At 43.0% G+C, this 22,847-nt stretch overlaps 1 protein-coding gene across 3 annotated transcripts in view; it reads right to left on the reverse strand.

Moving 5' to 3' along the window:
• The window catches only part of BACH2 (BACH transcriptional regulator 2), a 190,917-nt gene that overhangs the window by 43,951 nt on the left and 124,119 nt on the right, over window positions 1-22,847 (reverse strand). For all 3 annotated transcript variants that reach the window (XM_075498378.1, XM_075498377.1, XM_075498376.1), the window contains one exon: window positions 6,463-6,717. In XM_075498378.1, the coding sequence (XP_075354493.1) occupies window positions 6,463-6,705 (243 nt within the window). In that variant the 5' untranslated portion in view covers window positions 6,706-6,717. The remainder of the gene's footprint in view (window positions 1-6,462; window positions 6,718-22,847) is intronic.

Here is a 22,847-nt window from a genome sequence, read left to right on the forward strand (position 1 = left end):
TGCCGGAAGCTTTTTCAGTGAGACATGGATGGAATTTCATATCACATTTTGATGGTCTCACTTCTGTTTTATCGCTCACCTGCTAGAAACCAAATATGTCGTTTGTACCTTGTACTGTGCTACATATGCAACACACATAAAAGAATGTGCGAGTCTGTCTCATGGTTTCTCCTGAATTAGTATCGTGTCACGTAAGACCTCAAAAAGTACCCGAATGCTCAGTTTTACTCTCACTACAGATCCGCAGCCTCCAGTCATCCTTTTGTGCGGCCAGCATCAGCACTGTGAATCAGCATGAAAAATAACACATTCCCTAGGAGGCATTTAGGAAACCAAAGACCCAACTTCCATCCATATGGACTCACTGAAGTGGCATTGCTGAGGTGAGGTTGAAGCGTAAATGAGTTTGAAGCCTGACTTTATTTGAAGCCTGATGGATACAACCTCTTGTCACTACAAAAAGCTCTGCGGATGAAGGGGGTGGTGGCTTTCGGGAAGGCTTTCAGGTCACTGTCGCCTCCTGAGCCAAAGCAGAATTAATTCTGGCCACTGCTGTGAGGAACATCAATGGCTGATACAGTCATGTAAAAAGAAAACCACATTAATGCTTCCCGTTCTCTTAAGAACTAACCTTAGCTACTCCTAATACATCTCTGGGGTGCCAAAGAAAAAGGGTCTTTCGTTGTTCCCTACTGCGTAATAACATCCCTCCAGCTGGGAAACTAACTTCCAAGCAGACATTTTCTTCTTGCCCTCTTGCTCCTCTTTCCCACATTTATCACCTCTTCCACTCCAAGCGCCTGTGCAGAGCACTCCCAGCTCAGTCCCTGCATTCCTTAAAGATATTATATTCATACATATACACACTACACAGAAAGGAAAGAGACACAGTAAGAGAATATCGTTTATTTCTAGAGAGATAAAAAGGAACAGTAATCGCCTTTAGCCAGCAGGGTATATAATAGTTGACCTCCTGCATCCTGCCTTTGATTTCCTTCTCATCGCAATCATCTTTTGTTGGCTAATTCCCAGCATTTTTCCCTCAGGCTGGCGGGTTGGCATGGATGGTTAGCAGCTGCCAGTATTTCTCCTCCCTGTCAGCTACGAGCCATACTAATGTTAGATGTCTGGCTCAGTCCCACCCAGGGTGCCACATGCCTTCGCTTTCCAACATACTCAGGTTTTGCCAGCCTTGAATCCAAATCAAGGTCCCGTCCTGCCTTTCTCCTTGCAAAGATTAACTGGGTGAGGGAGTTAACCCACGTCAACCAGAGAAGCAGATGACAGATTTCACAGGGCTAGACCTCGTGGGGAAACGGCAGGTTTCGCAGCAGCCGTCGGGAAGCAGTAAAGCAGTAAGAACGCAGAGAAATTCAGCCCGTGGTGTGTGCTAACATCTACTTTGAACATCATTCTCTTAATAGCAAAGAAAAGAGCTGTGCAGATAAACAAACAAAAAAGCTCCCCAAGCACATCCCACCCCCTCTTCTTAAAAGAGATGCTGCTTCCCTTTGCCCCTTGGAAGATTTGTAAGCCACAGACAACTCCGTTTAATCCTTTTGGAAGGCAACATTTCCAGCAGATAGTTCACTGCACTAAAAAAAGTCACCAGTAGCCACTCTTTGAAACCGATTCAAGAATTTTGAGGGTTACAGGTAGAACTAACCAGTCTACTTGAGAAGCAAGTTGGTTTTATAACAGAAAGGATAGAATTAGACCAGTGCTACAGAAAGCTAGGTCTGTTGCTTCAGACAACCTGCATTTAACTTCACCAGAGAGAAGGCATTTGGTGCTCTCATGGCTGGAATGACCAGGTGAAGTTGTTTTTAAATGTAAGCCCCAAAGTCAAAGAAACCCAAGCAAGGTCGGGAAAGTCATTTGTAAGCTGTAGTACTCTCATGCAACTGAGGCGTTTTATTTGTTGTTGCTGTTTCTGTCTTTTCACCATTTAACTGCAGCCTCAGCTTTTAGAAAACCAGGTGAATAAGGTGTGTGCACCAACGATGCTCCTCTGTCCAGCGCCCAGCTTTCAGCTTGCCCACACAGACTTGCTGAGCACTTCTATTAGCAAAGCCAGGCAGGTAGTAATAGCGAATAAAAAGCCTATTCGACAAAGCACTGGCTCCTTCTCAAGTAGAGTACCACTACAGCATGAATGACTCAATCATCTACTCGAGAGCTATTACTTGCAGCGATGAAGCAATGTTAATTGGGTAATGGCCTGCTGCCAGCTAATATTGGCATGACCTACAATACCCCTGGCTGACAGCCGTGTCTCTCTCTCCATCACACCTTTTTTTGTAATCTGGATGGGAAGTGGAAACCATTAAAAAAGCCTCATAAGTGCCATTTAACTTCTTATCATGAATTAAAAGCTTAATTAAGTGCCTTGTTAAAGGAAGGAAGACCAGTTTTCATGATTAAATAAAACAAAACAACAGTTAGGAGTATGGAGTGAATGAGTAACTTTACAGCTTAAAATTCAGCTCTTGGAAAATATTAATTTTGGGTCGCATTTAACAGCAGCTGCTAGAGGAAAACTGCACAATTGCTGAAAAATACCCTGGGTGAAAAGCAGGCAAGGTTCTTGTTGTTTACCAAAAACTGGAAATGAAGAGAAAAGCATAGAAGTTAAGAGCTAATGGGGTCCTTTTTTATTAGCTGTACACAGCTGACACACTCCATTCCTCTAACTCTGCTCTGAGGGCTGATACTTCACACACCACGGCCACATCTGAGCCCTTGTTATTACGTGGCTGTTTTTCCAAGCGCTTATCTACACGCTGAAATACATTGCTTTAACAAAAGGTGTAGTACGAAATCAAATTACCGAGGCTAGTACAAAAGGGTTTATGGAAACTCTTCAATCAGTGCAGAATTAGCTCCGTACTGACTTAGTTTAAGTTGATTAGGAAAAGGTTTGAACTGAGGCACATTAAGTCACGCTTGAACTGACCTGAAATGTCTAACATAAGGTTTAAAACCCTGTAAGTTCAACAAGTCTCAATTCTGTCTGTGTACAATGTCTCCCTATTGAAATGACTGGCATATCATAAAGACTGCTCTCACTTGTAATTGGATATAAACAAGAAATAATGTAAAAAACATCTGTTCACTGTTTAGCTAGACAACAGTTAACCATGTCTGGATGCCAGATTAACAAACAGACCCCAACATGCTATGAAGGAAAAAAAAAAATCTGCAATGCAGACTTCAGAGGCAGATTTACTGCTTTGAATAATCAAAAATAAGTTCTTTTATTTTGATGTTAAGCTCCCTCACACCAACATTACATGAGTGTAAAAGCTTTATATATAAAGCTTTATCCAGCTCCAACATCAAACCTTTGAGAAATAATAATAATAATGATAATGCCCTTTCTCCACAACTGCATACTTTAGCAGTTTTCAAACCACGCCAGAATTTAAAATGCAATGCTTGCATGGTTGACTTCAAAGTATCTTTGTTAATTGAGGAGCGATTGTCACCTTCGGAAAAGTTTTGAACTGTGAAGACTATTTAAAAAAGATTTTCAATCTCTGTTTTTCTAGAACAACTATATGCCAACATAAATTGTCCCTAAGCCTGAAAAAAAGTATTGGCTCAGGACATTAACTTTCAACTTTTGTTTGAAATTTTTCCACTGGAGGAATAACCCCCTACATGACAGATGAGGTCAGTTTTCGCAAATACCTTTAGAAAGAACTCATGGGCTGCCAGAGCTCTGCAGACCACGGACTAAAAACAATAGCCTTGAGAAGAACCATTAGCTTGTGAACTGAAGAAGACCCTGCTAACTTCTTTTAATGCAATATAACTAAGGTGGTTTTTCCCTGCTCTATCAGCTCTTAAAAACCAGGAGTGTTTCAGTTCCTTTCGTGGGGAGCTCCAACGCTTTTCTTTGTTGGAGGCATTTCCTATACCTACGCACAGGCACCTACCAAAGCGCCCAGCACTCTGAAGCAGAGCAACACCAGAAGCAGATGTGCACCTTAACCAAGGAATAAGTGAGAAATAATGAAGTACGTCAGGCAGCAATCTTTACCCCAAGTAACTAGCATTTGTGAGGAAATTATTTAACTGACCACCTCACATATATCTGTTCAAACAAAGTAACCACCGAGCAAATTAGATTCAATGCAGTTAACAACAATTAATTTGCATGTGGAAAATATCTGTACAAGTAAGCACTGGTAACTGTAGGTATCTTTTTTAATAGGCTAAGAGAGTTCTTTTCCAGGATGAGAAAGTTAAAGCCCTGGCACTCTGAAACTAAGAGAAGCATGTAGCAAAATAACAGTGGTGGTCTTCAGTGAATTGTGACAATTTCAGCGTACTGGGAAAAACCTTAAGAACTAGATTATTAATTGCTCCTGCAAATCTGTGGACTTCACTGGAGCTGTAACAGCAGCCAGTGTAACCCTAAGTCACTAAAACTTTTTGATCTTTCATTGAGATATATTCTAAAATGTAAAACTCCAATACTTCATTTATCCGAAGGGGATTCACTTAAATAGAAATCATAAATGGTTGGATTGGAGGAATTTTTTTTTACCTAGTATCTCATATAAAACACACAGAAAGACAAACCTTTGTGTTTTAAATCTTTAGTGTCATATGAACGTAGGACTGGGTCACCAAGTGCAGACCCATCATGATCTCTCCACCACCCTGCTCCTCCCACTGGCCTGTGGCTCAGCACCTCACCGCTGCTGTGATTAGAAATCTGCTAATATCCAATCTGCTTTTACTAAAAGCCAGTTGAAACCAATCAATGCTTGTGTCAACACTGTCTTTTAATATTAAAGAGAAACTCCTCCCCTCAGCTGTTTCATCTCCTCTGCCTACACAGAGCTGTAGCACGCCACAGTTGTCATGCCAGCAGTATGAACCTGCCATGGTCTTGTCGTCTTCTCCTTTAGACCAGGCTCCTTCTTCTGAACCTCTCAGTCACTCTTGTATATGCTTATTTGAATTTCAGTTATTTTTCTTTATCTAACAGGACCTGAATCACAGATGGAGGTCTCACCAGCTTTGCAGAAAGTGCCGATACTCTCCTGCCTCTTCGTACCTGTACACCCCTGGGCATGTTCGTCACCTCTCTGCTCCCACCCTTACTTCGCGGTGCAAAAGCTATGCAACACTGACTGAGACTCGATTCTTCCACTGGAAATTATTAGTGGACACTGCAGAATCATAGTGCGCATCCTAGCGCGTCCTCTGCATTATCTCTAACTCCTATGCAAAATGTCTGGGTTGAAATTTCTTCATGAGTAATGTTCAGTGTCAAGACTCATGAAGTCACACCTGGTGACCTACTTCTTCTAATGCTCTCCAACTTGTGCCATGACAACATCATGACACCGCTGAAGTCTCTGGAGAGCTAAACTGGAGGGGGAAAAACGGTGTGTGATACTTCAGGACCTGTCATCATTTAAAAACACACTGTGCTTCTTCATGGGCATTAAGCAAATGATGGTGAAAAACCCTCTGTATGCCAGAGTATCTTCCCACTGAGTGACTGCTGTCCCGTGCCCTGGGTACATCGCCACCCTTCTCGTGTCGCCTGTCCCAGCCAGAGACACCGGGCAGGCAGGGCTGAGGCGGTGGGTGATGGCAGCCCTGGCCAGCAGGCACACATCTCCCCTCTGTGGGCAGCAAAGCCACCAGCATGCCCTACGGTAGCTGCGCTGTCACGGCCGTATGGCTGTGAGGAAATTACAGTGGGGGTGGAAGCCAGCCAGTGAGATTTTGTGGTAAAATAAAGTAAACTTTCCAGTGAGGTATGTATTTTCTACGTCCCTTGGCTTCCTGCTGTGGGAGCCACGCTGCACAAGAAAAACCCTGTTTTTTGGCAGACCGTGTTCATGGTTTCTCGGTGGAAAACACGCGGCTCGAAGCAGTTAAATCCTAAACTCATCATGAGGGGAGGCGAGAGGAAGCAAGACTGAATGAGGTGCAGGAGTGGGGAAAGAGGAGGACAAGGATATGAGCTGCCAGAGAGGGCTGGACAGCAATGAGACTCCCAACAACATGACAGCTCAAATGATTTTTCAACAATAACCTGCCGTCCAGCAGCCGAATCACCCCTTTCAAATTTCCTGTCTGGAAGAGCAGAAGAATATCAAGGTCCCGATAATGCCCTGAACGAGGCTACGGTAATTAAATGTTTGGGTACTACTCCCTTGGCGGTGGTGAGAAAGGCGAGCTGAAGCATCTTAAAGCTCTGCTTCCACAACTGTTAGGAGTTACCGCTGGTGAGGAAGGGTGGTGTGAACATGTCCATCCTTCAGTATTCGCAACCCACCCGAACACAAAAACCACATCGAGAGCCATGCCAGGGTAGGCACCGACACCCATGCCACGCTCCCCCGGCCACCTTAGTGGACCACGGACGTCTTCCTCACCACATGGGATGGAGGGGGCTCATGTTTACAGCGGGGGCACGGTGAGATACTGTACCTCTTCCGGCAGGCTGACCACCAGGTCATTTTCCGTCTGCCCTACCAAGGCCTGCAAGAAGTACTCGCTGCAGGCAGCCAGCACAGCCCGGTGGGCGCGGAACTCCTTCCCCTCCACGATCAGCGTCACGTCACAGAGAATGTCCTGCTTCCGCTGGTCATTTAAGCAGAGGAGAATATTGGTACAGTGCACCGTTGACTCATACACATACATGGGGGAGTCAGTCTTCTCATCCACAGACATGCCGTTCACACCCTGCAGGGGAGAAGGGAGGAAGAAAACACAAACAAGGCGGTGAGGAGCAATGCGGCTGCTGGGTGAATGTGGCGCGGTGGGATGCTGCCCAATTTCTGGATACCCTGGGACCACGGCCAAGCAGCCCATTAATTCTTAAATCTGAGCAACTTGCTCAGAAAAGGTATGGGGAAGGGTGTTCGTTGCCACTGGCTTTCACTCCACCGTGCTTCAATTACCTAACCCCCCCTTGACTTGCCCCCCTCAAAACGGAAATAGAGTTTAGATGGACTTCAAAGTACTTTCCTTCAACCACCTACTACGCATCTACGATTTTCAATTTAGTAGAGACAATAACATGGGGACATGGGAAATTTTAGAAGATTTTAGCAAAAAAAGCAAGAGTGACTGTTGGGTCTTCTAATAGTGAAAAAAGGGCTTTGTGCTTGCTTCTGTTATTTTCAGATTAAGGGAAAAAACCCTCAAAACCCCAGCCCATTCTCCAGCGGACAGGCAGCGCTGCGCATTTACACTATGACCTCCGCTCAAGTGAAAGGCAAGGTGGAACTGTACCCGATGCAGACAAGCCACTAACTACAGCGACCTCATCTCTCAATCAGAATTAGAGCTATTTTAAGCCTTAAGAGGGAGAGAAAGATGTTTAGTGGCTTAGAAGAAATCCATTTCCAGGTATGACTAAAGCAACGCACCTTCATCAGCAGTTTAATGTCATTTACAGAAAAGAGCAGTTTCTGAATTCCAGACTCACAGACCCAAGAAAATCCCCCAACCCACATGGATGTCCAGCCCTGGCTGGCAGGGCAGCGCATGGGTGCTGGGGCCACCACTCCTGCCTGCAGGTAAGTCTCCCCCTCCTGACAGCAGAGCAGAGGTTGGAACGATGAAAGACACCTGTTACAACTGTCTGAGCTAGGAAGTTCCCTGCCTGCTCTTCTGCAATTTCTGCAACCAGCATCGTCTTTGAACACAGGAATCGGACTTGAGGTGCTGGTGGTGGGTCAGCTTCCCCCAACACCCAACACTGCATGACCCCCCTTTGCACTTGGACACATTGAAGTAATTCTTCTCTTACCCAAAACTTTCTGCCCAGCACCAGACTGAATCCTCTTTGTGTTATTTTCCCATTTCAGTTCTCCACATAGAAAACGAAAAGCCTTTGCCGTGTCTGAACACACTATGTACCCCAAAACAAACCGAACACACTTGTTTTAAGGCTTATATGGGAAAAACTATTACTTGTATGTATTCTATCTGCTACTGAAAGGAAAGTCATGCAAACACACCAACTTCAAGTATTTTAAGGAATTATTTTTCCAAACAACAACCGCCTTCTGAGAGAGAAGATTCAGAGGCATACAGGGCTAAGGGCGGCAGACAGGGGTATTTTGGTATAATACTGCTGCACTGCAAATATCTAACCACTGCAGAAAGTGGAAGCAAAATTCCTCCTCTGCTACTTTTTAGTGTGGTTCTTTGCAGCTTTTTCCTTTGTTAGTACAATATACAGGTACACATGTAGACACAACATGACTCCAAACTATTTCTCTTGCCATGCATTCAAACCAGGGTACCATTTTCCTACGGTGTCATTCAAAAGATACTAATAATCTAGACAAAAATGGACTTAAGAGGACCTGCTTGTTACTTGTACAAGTAAGTACTTGTAAGTATTTACTAGACTCCTCAAAAATACCTCCATCTTCTCACCCTTATAGGAGTATTTTTAAGCTAGTGGCTATGATTCTTTTTACAAAATAGGTGGTTTTGCCAACATTACAAAACTATAATATTACTGGAATTCTTAATGGGATGCTTACAGCTTCTCTTTTACTGGTATTTTCAGTATTTACTGCTGACTCATGCTACGCTTCTCAGTACCCAGCTGAAATGCCTACATGAACAGAAAAAAAACAACCAACCAACCCAGTATCCATTAGCCATTCACTGACTTCTCTAGAGAGAAGATACAAACCTGCTTATCGATCTGTGCACAGGTAAGGGAGGGAGACACTGTGGGGTTTTTTATGCTACCAGTTGGATTTCTTAATCAGGAGAAAATTCATTCTCCTCCCCCCCGCCAATTGAGACTAACGAGAAGAACTGACAGCAATCATTTTATTAGCACTACGGTAAGGTAAAAGAGAAAATGATACTTAGTTCATCCCACTCATAGCTTTCTGTGTAACTGAACTCTGATGCTAACGATAGCGTTATAATGATGTTCTAAGTGGTCACTCTTGCGTGCTATGAAATTCAAGAGTTTACAAGAACAATCTAGTGGGAAAACCTGAGAGTTGCAAATGACAATGCAAAGGGGAAAGCGTTCATTTTTTTTTTCTTTTTTCCCAGGCATGTCTTATGCCTATAATGTCTCAGATGATGAAAAAATGTACAAGAAACCTGAAACCTGGCAGGTAATGAACAGAACATCAATTATATTTTCAGTGCCTTTTTTTAAAAAAAACCAAAAAACACTGTTTGCCTGAAATTGCAATCCTTTTTTACAGTAATAATGTAATTTGTGTGAATCAAACCCTGAATTACTTGGTTACTAATTAGTAATTTCTCACTTTTTAACTACAGCTCTCATCAAGTGTATTTTTTTTAAAAATTCATTGCATGCCCTGTGAAGTGTGGAAAATACCACGGTGTATTTCCCCGCTGGCGAGCGAGCCTGCCTTCTATGCTAGGAAACCTGACCGGTGGAGTACTGAGATGCTGGGGCTGTAAATCGCACCCTCTGCTCCAGTGGATCCCTAGCTATGCTCCTGGGAAGGCCCTCCACCCAGCTGCTTATATCGCCATGCTTTCCCAAGGCTCCAGCAGTCTTTAGCTACTGTTGCAACTCCAGGGACTTCCCGAAAGCGGATCCATGCCGTGCCCCTTCCCGCAGCCGCTGAGAGCCAGTGTGGATGCCCTGGCCGGTGGCTGCAATCTCAGCCCGACACAGACTTCCCCTGGCCGTGCCCCTGGACGCTCCAGGAAGCACCCCGAGCCCTGCATTGCGCACAGGGAAGCTGGGGCTGGGCTATGATTCAGGACCACCTATTTATCAGCTTTTAATGTTTCAACACAACTGATTTATGGTCTTCCCTTTTCCACGATCTGCCATCGACTGAATGACCTCCAGGCACGAGGTGTTTCCTCTCCAAGAGGGCTTTATCCTGCAGGACAGGAGCAAGATGGTGAAACCCTGCACTGGGAAGTATATTGTTCATTTTCACAGGGAAAGGGTTTAGAGTGCAAAGAGAAAAGGTCACCATAGGACTTTGGCATGTAGTAGAAAGAAAATTAGCAGAATTCAACATTTATTTTTTTCCTCTCCTCAGAAGAGGAAAGCAGGGATTGGGTATTAACTCTGAACTCTGAGGCAAGCTGGGCTGGAAGTCTTTTGTACAGTGTTAATTCAAAATGCATAATTTTTTGCTGAATTCAGTATTATGCTGAGTTTGCAGAACCTTCTTCATGGAAATCATTGTTACACATTTGGTATTTCTTCAAACCGAAGAGAGAATGTCTTAGCAAGCCTTTCTCTGGCTCAAAAGAACATGCTGTGCATTTGTTTGCATATAGGCCACCATACTGCCAGAAAAAGCCTCTTTGAAGCAAAAGTTTCCAGAAACTGGCACGAACTATTGTGGGCAAGGAAAGCACCATTGAAATCTCGCCAAAAAACGTTGCTGGTAAAGGCCAGCAACTGCAGTGAAGTGAACTGGAACGCTGCTTACATGGTCCTTCCACAGCAACGGGTGGGAGATCCCACTGAGCCCTTCTGCATGGGCAGCATGGAGGAGGCACGCGAAACATCAGGAGACCAAAAAAATTGCTCATGGAACATCCAAATCACTTTGGTTTGCAGCACGTCGTCTTTACTGGCTGGCACTTGCCCAAAACTCTCCAGGAACTCATGAACACACTGCCTGAGCTGCTACCAAAAATACATTACCTATCATGAAAAAACAGCTCCTGTCTCACAAGACTAGAGGGCGGGCAATGTGGCATCTTGTTTTCAAAGTGAAACATTAGGGGAGAGAAAATCTTATCAAGACAGACCAGAAAGTCCTGCATCAGAACTGGGTTAATTACGTGAAAAGGTAAATCTCGATTGTGGCAGAGCTACAGAGCACTTAACCAGGCAAATTATCATCGTGACAAAGCAGCATGGCTTCTGCAAGGGGAAGTCATGTCTCTGATGGGCTCTATTAGAATTCCTGAAGTGTGTCAAATTAGCAGTAAGGAACACTGGTACGTGTAATTAGTGTTGACTTTCAGAAATCCTTTGACAAAACCTTTACAAAGGGCTGCTAGAGAAGCTCGGTTGTCGTAAGGTAAGAAGTTGCATCAGACTGGAAATCACTTAGGCTAAACTATATTCAACAGAGAAGGGATGCAGGGGCAATTTTCAGCAGGTTAACAGTGAAATTCCTCCAGAAATTAAACCGCAGCAGTACCGGCAGCTCACATCTGCCTATGGCCACGCCATGCAACACGCCTGAGCTTGGCTGATCTCTGAAGCTAAAGCAGGGTTGGGCACACTTAGTACTTGGATGGGAGACTGCCTGGGCGTACCGGGGTGCTAACAGCAGCCTGCCACTACCTACAGCGAGGTCATTGAGAAGATGGAGCCAGACAACGGGAGCAATTTGAAACAACAGAGGTTTAGACTAGACATAAGAAAAAACTGAGGAACACGTTGCCCAGAGAGGTTGTGTCATCTCCATTCTTGGAGGTTTTCAAGACCAGACTGGATATAGCACTGAGCAACCTCCTCTGATCTCAGAGCTGACCTGCTTTGAGCAGGAGGTTGTGCTAGGAACCTCCTGAGGTCCTTTCCAACATGAATTATCTGATGATCCCTATACTGACTAGTGACCACAGACCATGACGGGGAGACTGAAATTGATAAAATTACTTCAAATGTCAAAGGTAATAGGGATTGTTGGGATTTTCAAAAAGACTCAATATAAAAAAGAACTAGACACTAACAAGTTGACACACTAAATCCAGGGCACTCTATTATACACAAGTGGCAATTAGAAGAAAAAAAAAAAAAGAAGGTTGAGGTTGGAGAGGAACTCTAGATATTGTCTAGTCCAGCCTCCCTGCTCAACGCAGGGTGACCTAAGGCAGGCTGCTCAGGATCATGTGCAGTTGGGTTTTGAATCTCTTCAAAGATGGAGACCCCATACCATCTCTGGACAACCTGTTGCAGTGTTTGGCCACTATCACAGTAAAACAGGAACTCATTGACCTGGAATCTCAATTCCAATTTGGAGTCTCTCATGAAAAAGACAGACTGGAGACAGAGAGACTGTCATCACTTAGAGATAGATTTTAGAGAGAGGGAAGTATTTTAATAAGGAGATATATTTTCTAGTTACTTCCGGTGTAGTACACTGTTGCGCAGTGTCTGCATCTGATTACCGATGTTGAAACAGGGAGAAAAGAAATCCTCAGGAGAACAACGAAAAAGATTATCAGCAAGGAAAGAGAAAAAACGCTCCTCAACATGTATGATCAATTCGATAAACACTATACAAATAATACAAAATAAAAAGGTCAAACCAGCACTGCTATTTATTGTTTCTAATGTTGCAAATAGGAGAGGACACTCAAGTAAAAGACGCGAGACAAACGCAAAATTTGTAAGAAGAGCTGTGATTCCTGACCATAGAAACAAACTGAAGTTGTACCTCGTACTCATAGGAAGATGCTTGTTTTGTTTTTCCTGAGAGATTTCCCAGTCACTGTAATAACCCATATGTACAACTGACCGCTGCTCGATGTTACTGGGCAAAGAACTCACTGGATTTGTAAAAGGATTAGTCACTCCTAATAAAAATATCCAGGGCCACATTACTCAGGGTACAAGTTTGCACGGGATGAATATTCACATGCTCCAGCACACTGGCCAACAACAAATGCCTGGGCAGAGGAACGCGCGCGTATTATCCGTCTTTCCTGACCTACTAACCACTGTCTCAGAAACAAATTTGACGGGTGTCAACACAGACGAAAACCTAAATCTTCCACTTCGAGAGAGCAATAGACACGCTGCCCTGCGCTCCCCTCTCTCGAACAGGCACGGAAGTTGCATGGGACCAAGCTGTTGAGGGCCAGTAGTAGAAAACATCCGTCCAGAGACTACACGTGGTGGGCATCCCTGACACCAGGGCCTCCCGCTCCCACTGACTCCAGTGGAGTGGTGGGTTTTGGACATGAGAAGCCATCAGATGTTAAGCTCAACAGATAAAAGGTGCACAAACTGCAGTGGAAGCGTCTTTGTAGCGTCTCCATGGCAAAACACCAGCGAGGAAGGGGATGGCGGAAAAAAGGGGCCTAAAGGCATCGTCTCAGCCCATGAGACAAAAGCTCACTTGTATTCCAGGAGGTGTAAGCAGGACACCAGATCTACAACAGTGCACAGAGGACTCCCAACAACTTCACAGTAAAGGCCTGAAAACGTTTATCAGTATCTCCTCATTATGCCTGTAATGCTACATTTTAGTACGGAAGCCAACAGATAACACTGTGTGATTTCTCATTTAGGAATCGCAGTACCTGACCTGGTGTAAAATGAACCACAGGTTTTGCTTGGAAGCATAAGCCAGAGCTTGCATTATATCCTGCTACACAAGGTGACTCCTGGTATTCTCCTGGTCGTGTTAAGAGAGGATCAATACTGAGCTGGGGTTATTTTTAGTTCCAGTTCACATTCTTCCAGTCAGCTCCACTAACAGTTAAAAAAAGACATTTAGGAATACCTTGAAGTGGTCAGCTTGAATGCATCTAAGGCTCTTTGGTCAGAGGTAGCTGGAGACTCTGCACCGCAGATTTGCATGTAAACATCTGACAGTATTTCTGTTTAATAGGATGCAGAGAGTGTGAAAAAATACTCTTTTGTTCTGAGGTTTTCTATTATTTTTTTCCCTTAACAATTTAGCAAAAGGTACTAGGAAAAAAATGGGGAGAATGATGATAAAATAATGAAAAAGTTGAGAGGAACTCGTACTTCTGACAAATGGCAGCACATCAGACTTGACAGTTTTCAGGGATAAACATGCACTGTTTTTAAGTGGCAAGTGGGAGGAAAATAATTTTCCAGGCTTCCTTCCCCATCTCCTAATATTTTTTTTTATGAAAAGAGTTGTTCTGTGTAATCAACACTTTGGTTTTAAAGAAATTTATCAATAACTGACACTTCAGAGCTCCTAAAATGACCATCCTTATAATTGGTTATTACGATCTCTCAATTATAGCTATAACAACAAAGGATATGATTATATTGTCACTGCTTTCCTTTAAAAAGAAACTATTGAAAGGCCTAATGATTAATTCACCATTTTTGAGAGCTCACTGTAATGACAGAAGACTATATACAAAGGTCTCTTCAGTGAGCCCATTATTCAATTAATAAATGCTGAATACCGAGCAGTCATAGTCATATGAAACTCCCAAGAATTGTGTGAATTTTTAACCAATTAATTATCAATTACAACATCATAAAACACCAGCACAAAAATAGAAATAATGAAATTTAATTATACATTATTCTTCTTAGTTGCTGCAAATACTATACAAGACTGATTTTGATTAATAATTCATACAGCAATAAAGTATCAGGAAAGATAATTATACTGTGCCACAATTCTCACATTGATTTCTGTAATTACAGATTACAACAGTGTTAGCAATTTAAAAAGGTTAGGGAGCAGTAGTAATTTGCTATGTCATCCTCAGCAATATTAATGTCGTCTTCTCTGAGCACCCTAGATAATTGAAAATAGACTAACAGGCCACCAGGCTACACGGGCTTGCCTCCTGCCAAACATACTGTGGGTGCCAGGGCCACTAGCAAGAACGTCTTCAGAAATGAGCTTTTCACATTGTTCAAGCAACTTCTGCTGTAAAGCAGACGATACATGGCCAAGCAGAAAAGACATTGTAGAGCATTCTTGGCCGGCAGCTGTAGGCACGTGTTGCTGCTGATAGCGATGGCTGGTGCTTCTGACCCTACCACCTCAAAGCAAAACCTTCATTTAACCACGAGTGCGAAGCGGGATAGCTAAGAGAAAGTCAAGAAAGGATTTAACCATGGGCCCTCTACAGAGAGAGGTCTGGTTGGGCACACAGCAGGGCCCTACAGACATTTGGTAACTCTCCTAAAGGCAAGAATTTACATTACAAGCGTTCACGGCCCAGGGAGCACCCTCTGAATTGCTAAAAGGCTGCATGCGTTTCAAGGGCCACAAACTCGTCCCTGATGAACTACACCATGGGCAGTGAGCAGAAGCATCAGTGCCTGGGCTGGCTGCAGAGCTGGGCTATGAGCCTTGTTTCTGTATGGCAAGCTTCACACGCTCTGGAAGTAGAGACAAGAATACTGGACATTCGTTCCTTAGCTTAAACCGACAGGAATGGGGATGCGTCCTCCAGACTGTGGAACAGCTGCTTTTGCACAGCCTATACGTTGTCACAGCACAGAGGCTTTGATGTAGGAATTAAGTCCCATTGCAAAAGTCACTTACTGACTTTGTTATACTGGACCGAGACCCTACTGCACAACTAGACAGAGACCAGGGAAAAAAAAAGAGGGACTGTGATCCTGCAGACCTTTAAACAGAACTGCTGAATATAATTTTTGTCTGTAGCATTTTGGTTACTTACAATGATTTCACTATTGGCAGATTGCACACACGAACAGAAATGTACTACAGCTTCATTTCTGCAACGGATCTTGTTTTTTGTTTGTTTGTTTTAAATTAGTGTCAGGATGCCCATAGTCTCCATGATGAATGTTTATTTAAACCCCAGGTGTCTACTCGAAAGAAACTGTGCTTCAGGTTGCTCAGAGATTGGTACCATAAGGAGGCAGGGATTCCCAGTGGAGGCTGCTTTGAAGAGTCCAAATAGATTTATGTTCCACATGCAGACAAAACCCATTTCTTGACTTCAGAGGGTTGTGTTATTGCTTTTTGAGAGAGTAACCCAGCTGAACAAGGTAATGATAGCTCGCAGTCTTTAGGGACTGTAGTTAACATGCAAATAATGTTTACACACAGTACATGCATTGACATATGCATTCTATACAGGCCTACTAGGCAAAGTATACACGTACATCTTTTTATGACTCGGGAAAAATTACATAATTATACTACTAATTGTCCTACACTCAATAAGGCAGGCTTAGTTTAACATGCATTTTCAACGTTCTTTAAATATAAATGGCGATGCCTTCAGGAGAGAGACATAGTAGATGAGGTGGGGAAGACATAGTGTGGGTAGGAAAAGAGAAGGAACAATAGAAGAACTGTCCTCTATCCTTATTTTTCAGAAGCCACTCAACTGACATATATGTACACGGAAAGTGAGAAACACAGGAGAACTCTTCCCCGATAAAGTCTCTTCTCATAGCTTTCACATTGCTCTTTACAGTAGCTGGCTACAGTGGAGGGGACTGGAACCAAGTCTGCTACTCAAAATAGCTTATTCAAAGCAGAATGGGGAATGCCCAACACTGAAACAGTGCCAGGAAACCACCAAGCAAAACAAACAACATACTATGTTTTTCTGAAGTGGTCAAAGGCTTCAGAACCTTGGGGAAAAGACACAACCTTTTGGGTTACTCTTGGGTAAACTGGATTGCCAGATTAAAGAATCAGAGAGGGAAAAATGAACCAATGATTTGTTTTTATCTTGCTGTACAGCTTGGTGAGCTCTCTAAAACGGTTTAAGGTCTCCATATAAATGGAGGCTGGAGATTCTGGCAAGGACCCACCAGATTTAGGTCCTGCCTTCCTTGCTTTAAATTAGTATTTTGGGGCTTTTGTTGAGGAGTGATATAGTGATATGGTTTTCCTCTTTTCCCTAAACTTTTAAATAATTTATGGGCGTATGTGCACGTGTATGTATATGTAATTTGCACTGTGATGCCATCTGAGATGATGAAATTGTTGAAGCATAAATGGTTGGTCAAGTATCCAAGTATCCAGGCCACTTGCCTGTATGACAATACTTTGGGATAGTAAAAAATATGTTTCTCTGTTTGAAGTCTCTTTTGTTAATACAACTATGAGAACAAAGGCCAGGCTGGTATTAAGCCAATACCACCAGTGTTTGGAAGCTACAAATTATGAACAATGGTGCTGTTCTGCTCCTTTTAGCAGCCTTTTCATGTGAAAGATCATGCCAACAAGTTATCTGAGTAAAAGCTATTCATTTCCCTTATGCTTTATTCTCAAGGAAGCCCAGCCTTTAAAAACTCCGGTAGAGTTCAGTGCTGAAGCTCTGTAGTTGAATTTTTTGCTTGCTATCAAATGAGCATTTTTTGTGATTTTTTTTCCAGAGCAGAACAAAAACATCTCTCTCAGAATTACTGGTTAATTTTCTCCTCCCTTCTCAAGCTGTACTAATTACTGCTTTTCCAGCCTATTTGCAGAACTGGTGGAAGAAGTTCTGTCTGCATGGGAGGGTACGGCCAAAACCACTACTAACATCTTCAACTACTCAAATTGTAGAGGTTGCAAAAACGACAAAAGCCCATTTTCTCCTGTCATACTACATAGTCGTTATGGGAAAAATCTGATCTCTTTTTTTTTCCTGTAAAATGCAAGCTCTTCATCTTTGCTGCAAGTTAGCAGGTGTTCAGAATATCCTTCATGTTTCCTTGGGACACAAACTGGCATGTCCTTTGGAACACGTCTGTTGTGATTAATGTGTGAAGAGCAGGAACGCATGCAGTAGGTCACTGGGTTAAATTTGGGGCAGAATTTTGTAGGGTATAACTTTGCACCTTCTCCTCTTGGGAAAGAATACAGGTGTCGCCTTCTCCTTGGAGATTGGGCCACTATCTGTGCAGCATTTTCCACAAACAAATGTATACCAACAATAATGTTCTCCTTTGACAATGTATGTGCTGAAGGAAAAACATTTCCTTATGGTTAAACCACAGATTTTTACTAATCTAAAAATAAATTAATAAATAAATAAATTCTAGTGACTGCTGCATTAGGATCCACAGATTTACAGGTCTGAACCTTGGAAGGCCTATAAATACATGCAAAACCCAATTTTCACATGTTTTTCTAACTGTTAAATGATCAGAAGGTCACTGAAATGACTATTTAGAAACTCTCAGGGCAAGTGCCAAGGGGATACCTGGATTACGCCAAGGGATTCTGACAGTGTTTTTGATCCTGCAAGGATCTGAGAATTGCCATTTCTTTATCGGAAGGTTTAAGCAAGAGTTGAGAGTATTCTCACCATTCTCAGAGTCTGGCACATGCCTAGATTCCTATTTAAAGGTCCCTTTATCCATGGACTGGCCCTTATTCTGGAACTAAACTGCCTTTCCTGTTGCAGACAATAAATCATCCCTCAGCGAAAGGTGCATGGAAAGCAATGGTTTCTGCTGCCAACACCTACCAGGCTACAGCCGGAGCAAGTGGAGAGGATGTGAGACAGAAACGGGCATTTTGACTAAGTGCAACCGCAGCCTAAAGGACCCCAGAAAGAAAAGATTTGATGCATTTGGGTCCTGGTTCTGAGGGGTAAGTACAGCTAACATAGCATCTGCACCTATGGTTTCTTAGAGGACTGCAAAGACAGCAGAAGGCAAAGACAAGCTTTCCTTCTCCTGTAAGATCCAGAGGAGCTTATGAAAGCTTCTTTGCCACGGTAAAGAACAAGGGATTAAAGCTGCAAATGCTGCTATAAGAAGAACTTGGATTTTATCTCTGTTTGAGGATACTTACGTTATTTGTTGAGCTCTTCATGCAGCTTTTTGAAGTTTGTTTGGTTTCTTTGCCCCCACAGAACTACAATGTACTCAACACACTTTAAGCTGCAAAAGCCATCAAATAAAATCAGATAGGAGATTAACACGCAAACCCCAAAACTAAGCCACACTTTATCCCAGGGAAACAGAGTGGCTTGATTATTTCTGTTTGAATTAGCGCACTCTGTCATGGGAATTTTAATCTCAGGGCATTCCTTTTACGGTTCACAAACCTGAAAGGCAGAAAGGACCACCTAATCTGGCCTCCCAAAGGCAATATCAACAGTTGCCTTTATCACACAGACTTGCAATCCTGACAGAGCAAAAAAACCCAGCGGTTTGTTTGACAAGCTCTCTCTTCAACTGTTACTGGAATTATCTATACCTTTAGCCCCCAAGTTCTTTCTCGACAGATCCTGAAATAGCTGTTCCGCTATTTTACCCTGGACTGACGTCAAGCTAAACCAGCCTTCAGTTCCTCGGGACATCCCTTTTATCTTTTTGAAATATTGGAAATACAGTTGGCAGCCCGCCAATTTTCTAGAATTTCCCATTTCCCAAGATTTATTATAAATTAACAGAGCTTTTCAGCTACCTCCGTTAAGATTCCTGGATGTAAAAGTTACTAGGATGTGAAAATGTTTAATTTCAACCACTCCTGCCTGTATCGGATCCTCCTTTGCTATAAGTAGCAAACTTTCTCTTCTTTCCACATCACCGCAGAGGATGGACACATCCTCTTCCACCGTTTCAAATACAAAAACCACCTAGGGAACATTTCTGCCTTTTCTATTTTCCCTTTTTTGATATTCGATTAATTAATGTTTTATCATGACTTCTATTTCTTCATTTAACCAGAATGGCTTCTCATTAGAGTAACATTTTTTGTTATTGATGGCAGTGTAAAATCATAATTTTGAGCAGCTGGCAGAATATTCTTCAACAATTCCCAGTGCTTTCAACGCTTTTTACTTTAAATGTAATGTTATGCCAACACAACAGGTTCTAACTTCGGAAAACATCTTTTTCAGTTCTGAGTACAGTGCATGCATAAATTTATAATCTCCTGGTAGGTGGTGTACTCTGCTTGCACAAGGTCACCGTATGGGATTTGAGGTCTCGTGATTCACATTATTTAAGACTGTCCACAAATAATAGCGTTTGACAAACTGCTTCCCTTCTTGCTTCATTTTCTCACACAACAAGTTGTAAACCTTTATTTTCCAGTCCGTTTTTAAGAGAACCACTCCCACTGAAACTGTTTTGGATTCCTGCTCATGTGCCACTCTCTCCAATGCCTCACTCTCTCCAATGCCTCTCCTGTAATACTAACAACTAAAAAGTCAAACAATGTGATTCTTGTATAGACTTACATATACTAAAAGCACCATAAGGCTGGTTTATGTGGTTGGGTATTCACTGATGACACTCTCTCCCTCTATGGTTAGTTTACAGCCCCCGTTTGCTCATTTGTCTTCAAGGGGAATGTAGTATTGGTAGAAGAAGAAAGGCCACCAAAACCAGACCTTCCCCGCAGTCTCTGCAGACCATAGCTTGGAGAGCCACAAAATCCCAGGCCATTCTCCGCCCTCAGCAGTGTGGTGACTGCAACCCACCACTACCTTCTGCCTTCCCTCTCCTTTCACACGGGTACAGGTGCTCCAGGACACCTGACTGTACCATATCTGAGGGCAACATAAAACAAGTCAGTGAGGACCTTGTCCCCATGGTGGCAATCACCATTGCCACACTACCTTCAGGACCATGGCAGGTTTGCTCAGGGCTGTGTTTCAGGCAGCTGTGACCTATGGAAACTCTGCCTGGCTGATGAAATGTACCCCATACCTACAGTCTGGACAATCTTTAAGAGATATTTGATGTACAAGCAAATGCTTCTTTTCTGAGAAGAAAAAAGTCTGTGTGCTTTTTCTGATGTGAATTGAGAAGTTATATTCTCCATAGATCTTGAAGACATGCAATTAAAGACTGTCAAATTTGCATGCACACAAGATCCAGTTGAAGGCTGAGCAGGTGATGTTGTAACATTTCTCGCTTGACTTGACACCTTATAGTCTTTTAACAACTTCTATGCATAATTTCCTTACCTTAAACAAACTTAAGGTGCCATTGTGTAACCTGACCCTCGAGCCCACGCCGGTCAGGAGCAGGGCGGGAACCATGACATTTTCTGCTTCCCAAGTGGTGCTGGCTGACCATGGCTGGTCTGCAACATCACAACCGAGCAGTCCACAACACCACACCAAATACGGATGGAGCGAGCAGAGCGCAGCTCTGCAGGTCCCCCTGGTCTGTCAGAAACCAGATTTCTGAGGCAGCATTAAGCACAAGCCGTCAGCTCCCTGGGCTTTCTTTTACAAAGTTTCTGGCTGGTCAGATGGATTTCCATGGGAATAGCAACAGCAATGACTGCACCTGTGGCCCCAAACCCAGTCTCCAGCTGAGATCTCATGTCTTTGCTCCACAGCATGGGGGCACCAGAGCTTTAGAAGAGCTCAAAAAAATGCTGAACACTGGAAAATCAACACATAATTTCAAGCTTTATTTTCCTATTTACTTCCCCCTCAGCTGAAACACTTTGGTGGTGGTTTTCCAACTACAGACTGAGAGAACATCACAGCAAGAAAACTGTGACCCTGTGCACCTGAAGTCTGGCAAACCTACTGTGGTTCAAAATAAGGCTTTGTAGAGAGAAATGACAAGATACAAGGCAGGCAGTCCTACTTCTGGTGCACGTGTAGAGTAAGAAGCATTGGAAGGTCTACATGCAACAGGACTTAGCTGGCACATTCCAGCACTTATTTGGCAACGTATTGAGTGCCTTTAATCCATGTCCTTTAATAAGATTTGAGATCCCCTGCAACAAGCAGGATCAAGCCATAAAAGCATGAAGACAAGGAGATTAAACTACAGATTAATAATTATACAGTATAAACAATCTGGGATTAAAAAAACTTCTTTCGCTCCATTGGAGACTGACATGTTTATGTGTAAAGTGGGGAATCTATAAAGCTCATTGATTAGTATTTCAAACGAAACTAATCTAAAAGCATTACTAATTATTAACTAAAATATGTAATACAAATAATGCACTAGGAAACAATCAATACTTCCCAGAGCTTGCAACCCCCTACAGCAATTTTTGTGCTAAAAAGGGGACCAGCCTAGATAGCAAACTCTAGTGCTTGCCAGGGAGTTTGTCTCTCGTATACATGTAAAAGAGAACAGTCTGCAATGCAAAAGCAAGCATACTTTCTTCTTACTTCTTCCCCCTCAACTTCTGCCTACCCTAACTGTACCTAACCTATATTGCAGGCTGCAATAAAAAATAAATAATAATAATTAAAAAATCACTCCACAAATCTTCTAACTAAATCAATGTACTATGTTTCTTGGACTGTCAGAAGATTGCAAATATTGTTATGCAGGGCCCAATCCAGTCTTTTTAGACAAACTTGACCACATAGTGACATAGCTTCATGGAAGGAAGAGACAATTTTCCACTATCAGACTAAATCAAGATTATGCCATTAGCACAATTCAAGTCTTGTAGAAATAGGCTCAGTTAATTTATATCCATCAGAAGTCAAGATCAGGTGATATACAGATATCAGGTAATCTGTATATCTACAGATTCAGGCCATTACTTCAAGAACTGAAGTCCTAGTACGACACAGTTTTGTTATATGGCCAAAGGAATGTTAAAATGCTTTAAAAAATACTTGTTGCAGATACTTGAGGTTTTTTAAATACTTGTGGTTTTTTTTTTTTTTTAAATTCTTGTTTTCTGCAGGAAGCAGAAAAGAGTGGGCAAGCGGCAGAGAGGTGTTGCACTGCCCAGAACAGAGAGGGGAACAACTGCCAAGGAGCTTGAAAGAGCAGTGGGAATGGAGGTGACACTGAGAAAAACGTTGCTGGAAATTGTCCTTTCCTCCATTGAGAGGTGGGAATGCTTTTTCAGTTGGAGGTGAGGGGAGGGAAAGTCGCAGGCACTCAGAGAAGTAAACAGGGAGAAGTGTCAGAGCGGAGAAGAGATGAGAGGGGAGAGGTAATTGCTGGTGAGAAGCTGGAGAGTGGGTGAGGACACAGTGCCAAGAGACAATAATCCAGCTGATTAGAGAATTAGGTACAAGAGATGTTAAGCGAAAGGCAGAGAGCAGAAGAGGCTACGGAGGTGGCAAGAAGAGCCTGAGCTTAAAATAAAACTGTCAAGCAGTCCAAATGCACCAGTCATACGCTTCCCCTCTGCCTGCCCCCTCTCTCCATCGCATCGGTGGAGACCGACTACCTTACAGCAGGGAGCAAACAAAAATCCAGCCACCCTCAGGCTGATCCT

Source organism: Mycteria americana, chromosome 3 (assembly GCF_035582795.1).
Source record: "Mycteria americana isolate JAX WOST 10 ecotype Jacksonville Zoo and Gardens chromosome 3, USCA_MyAme_1.0, whole genome shotgun sequence".
Lineage (NCBI taxonomy): Eukaryota > Metazoa > Chordata > Aves > Ciconiiformes > Ciconiidae > Mycteria > Mycteria americana.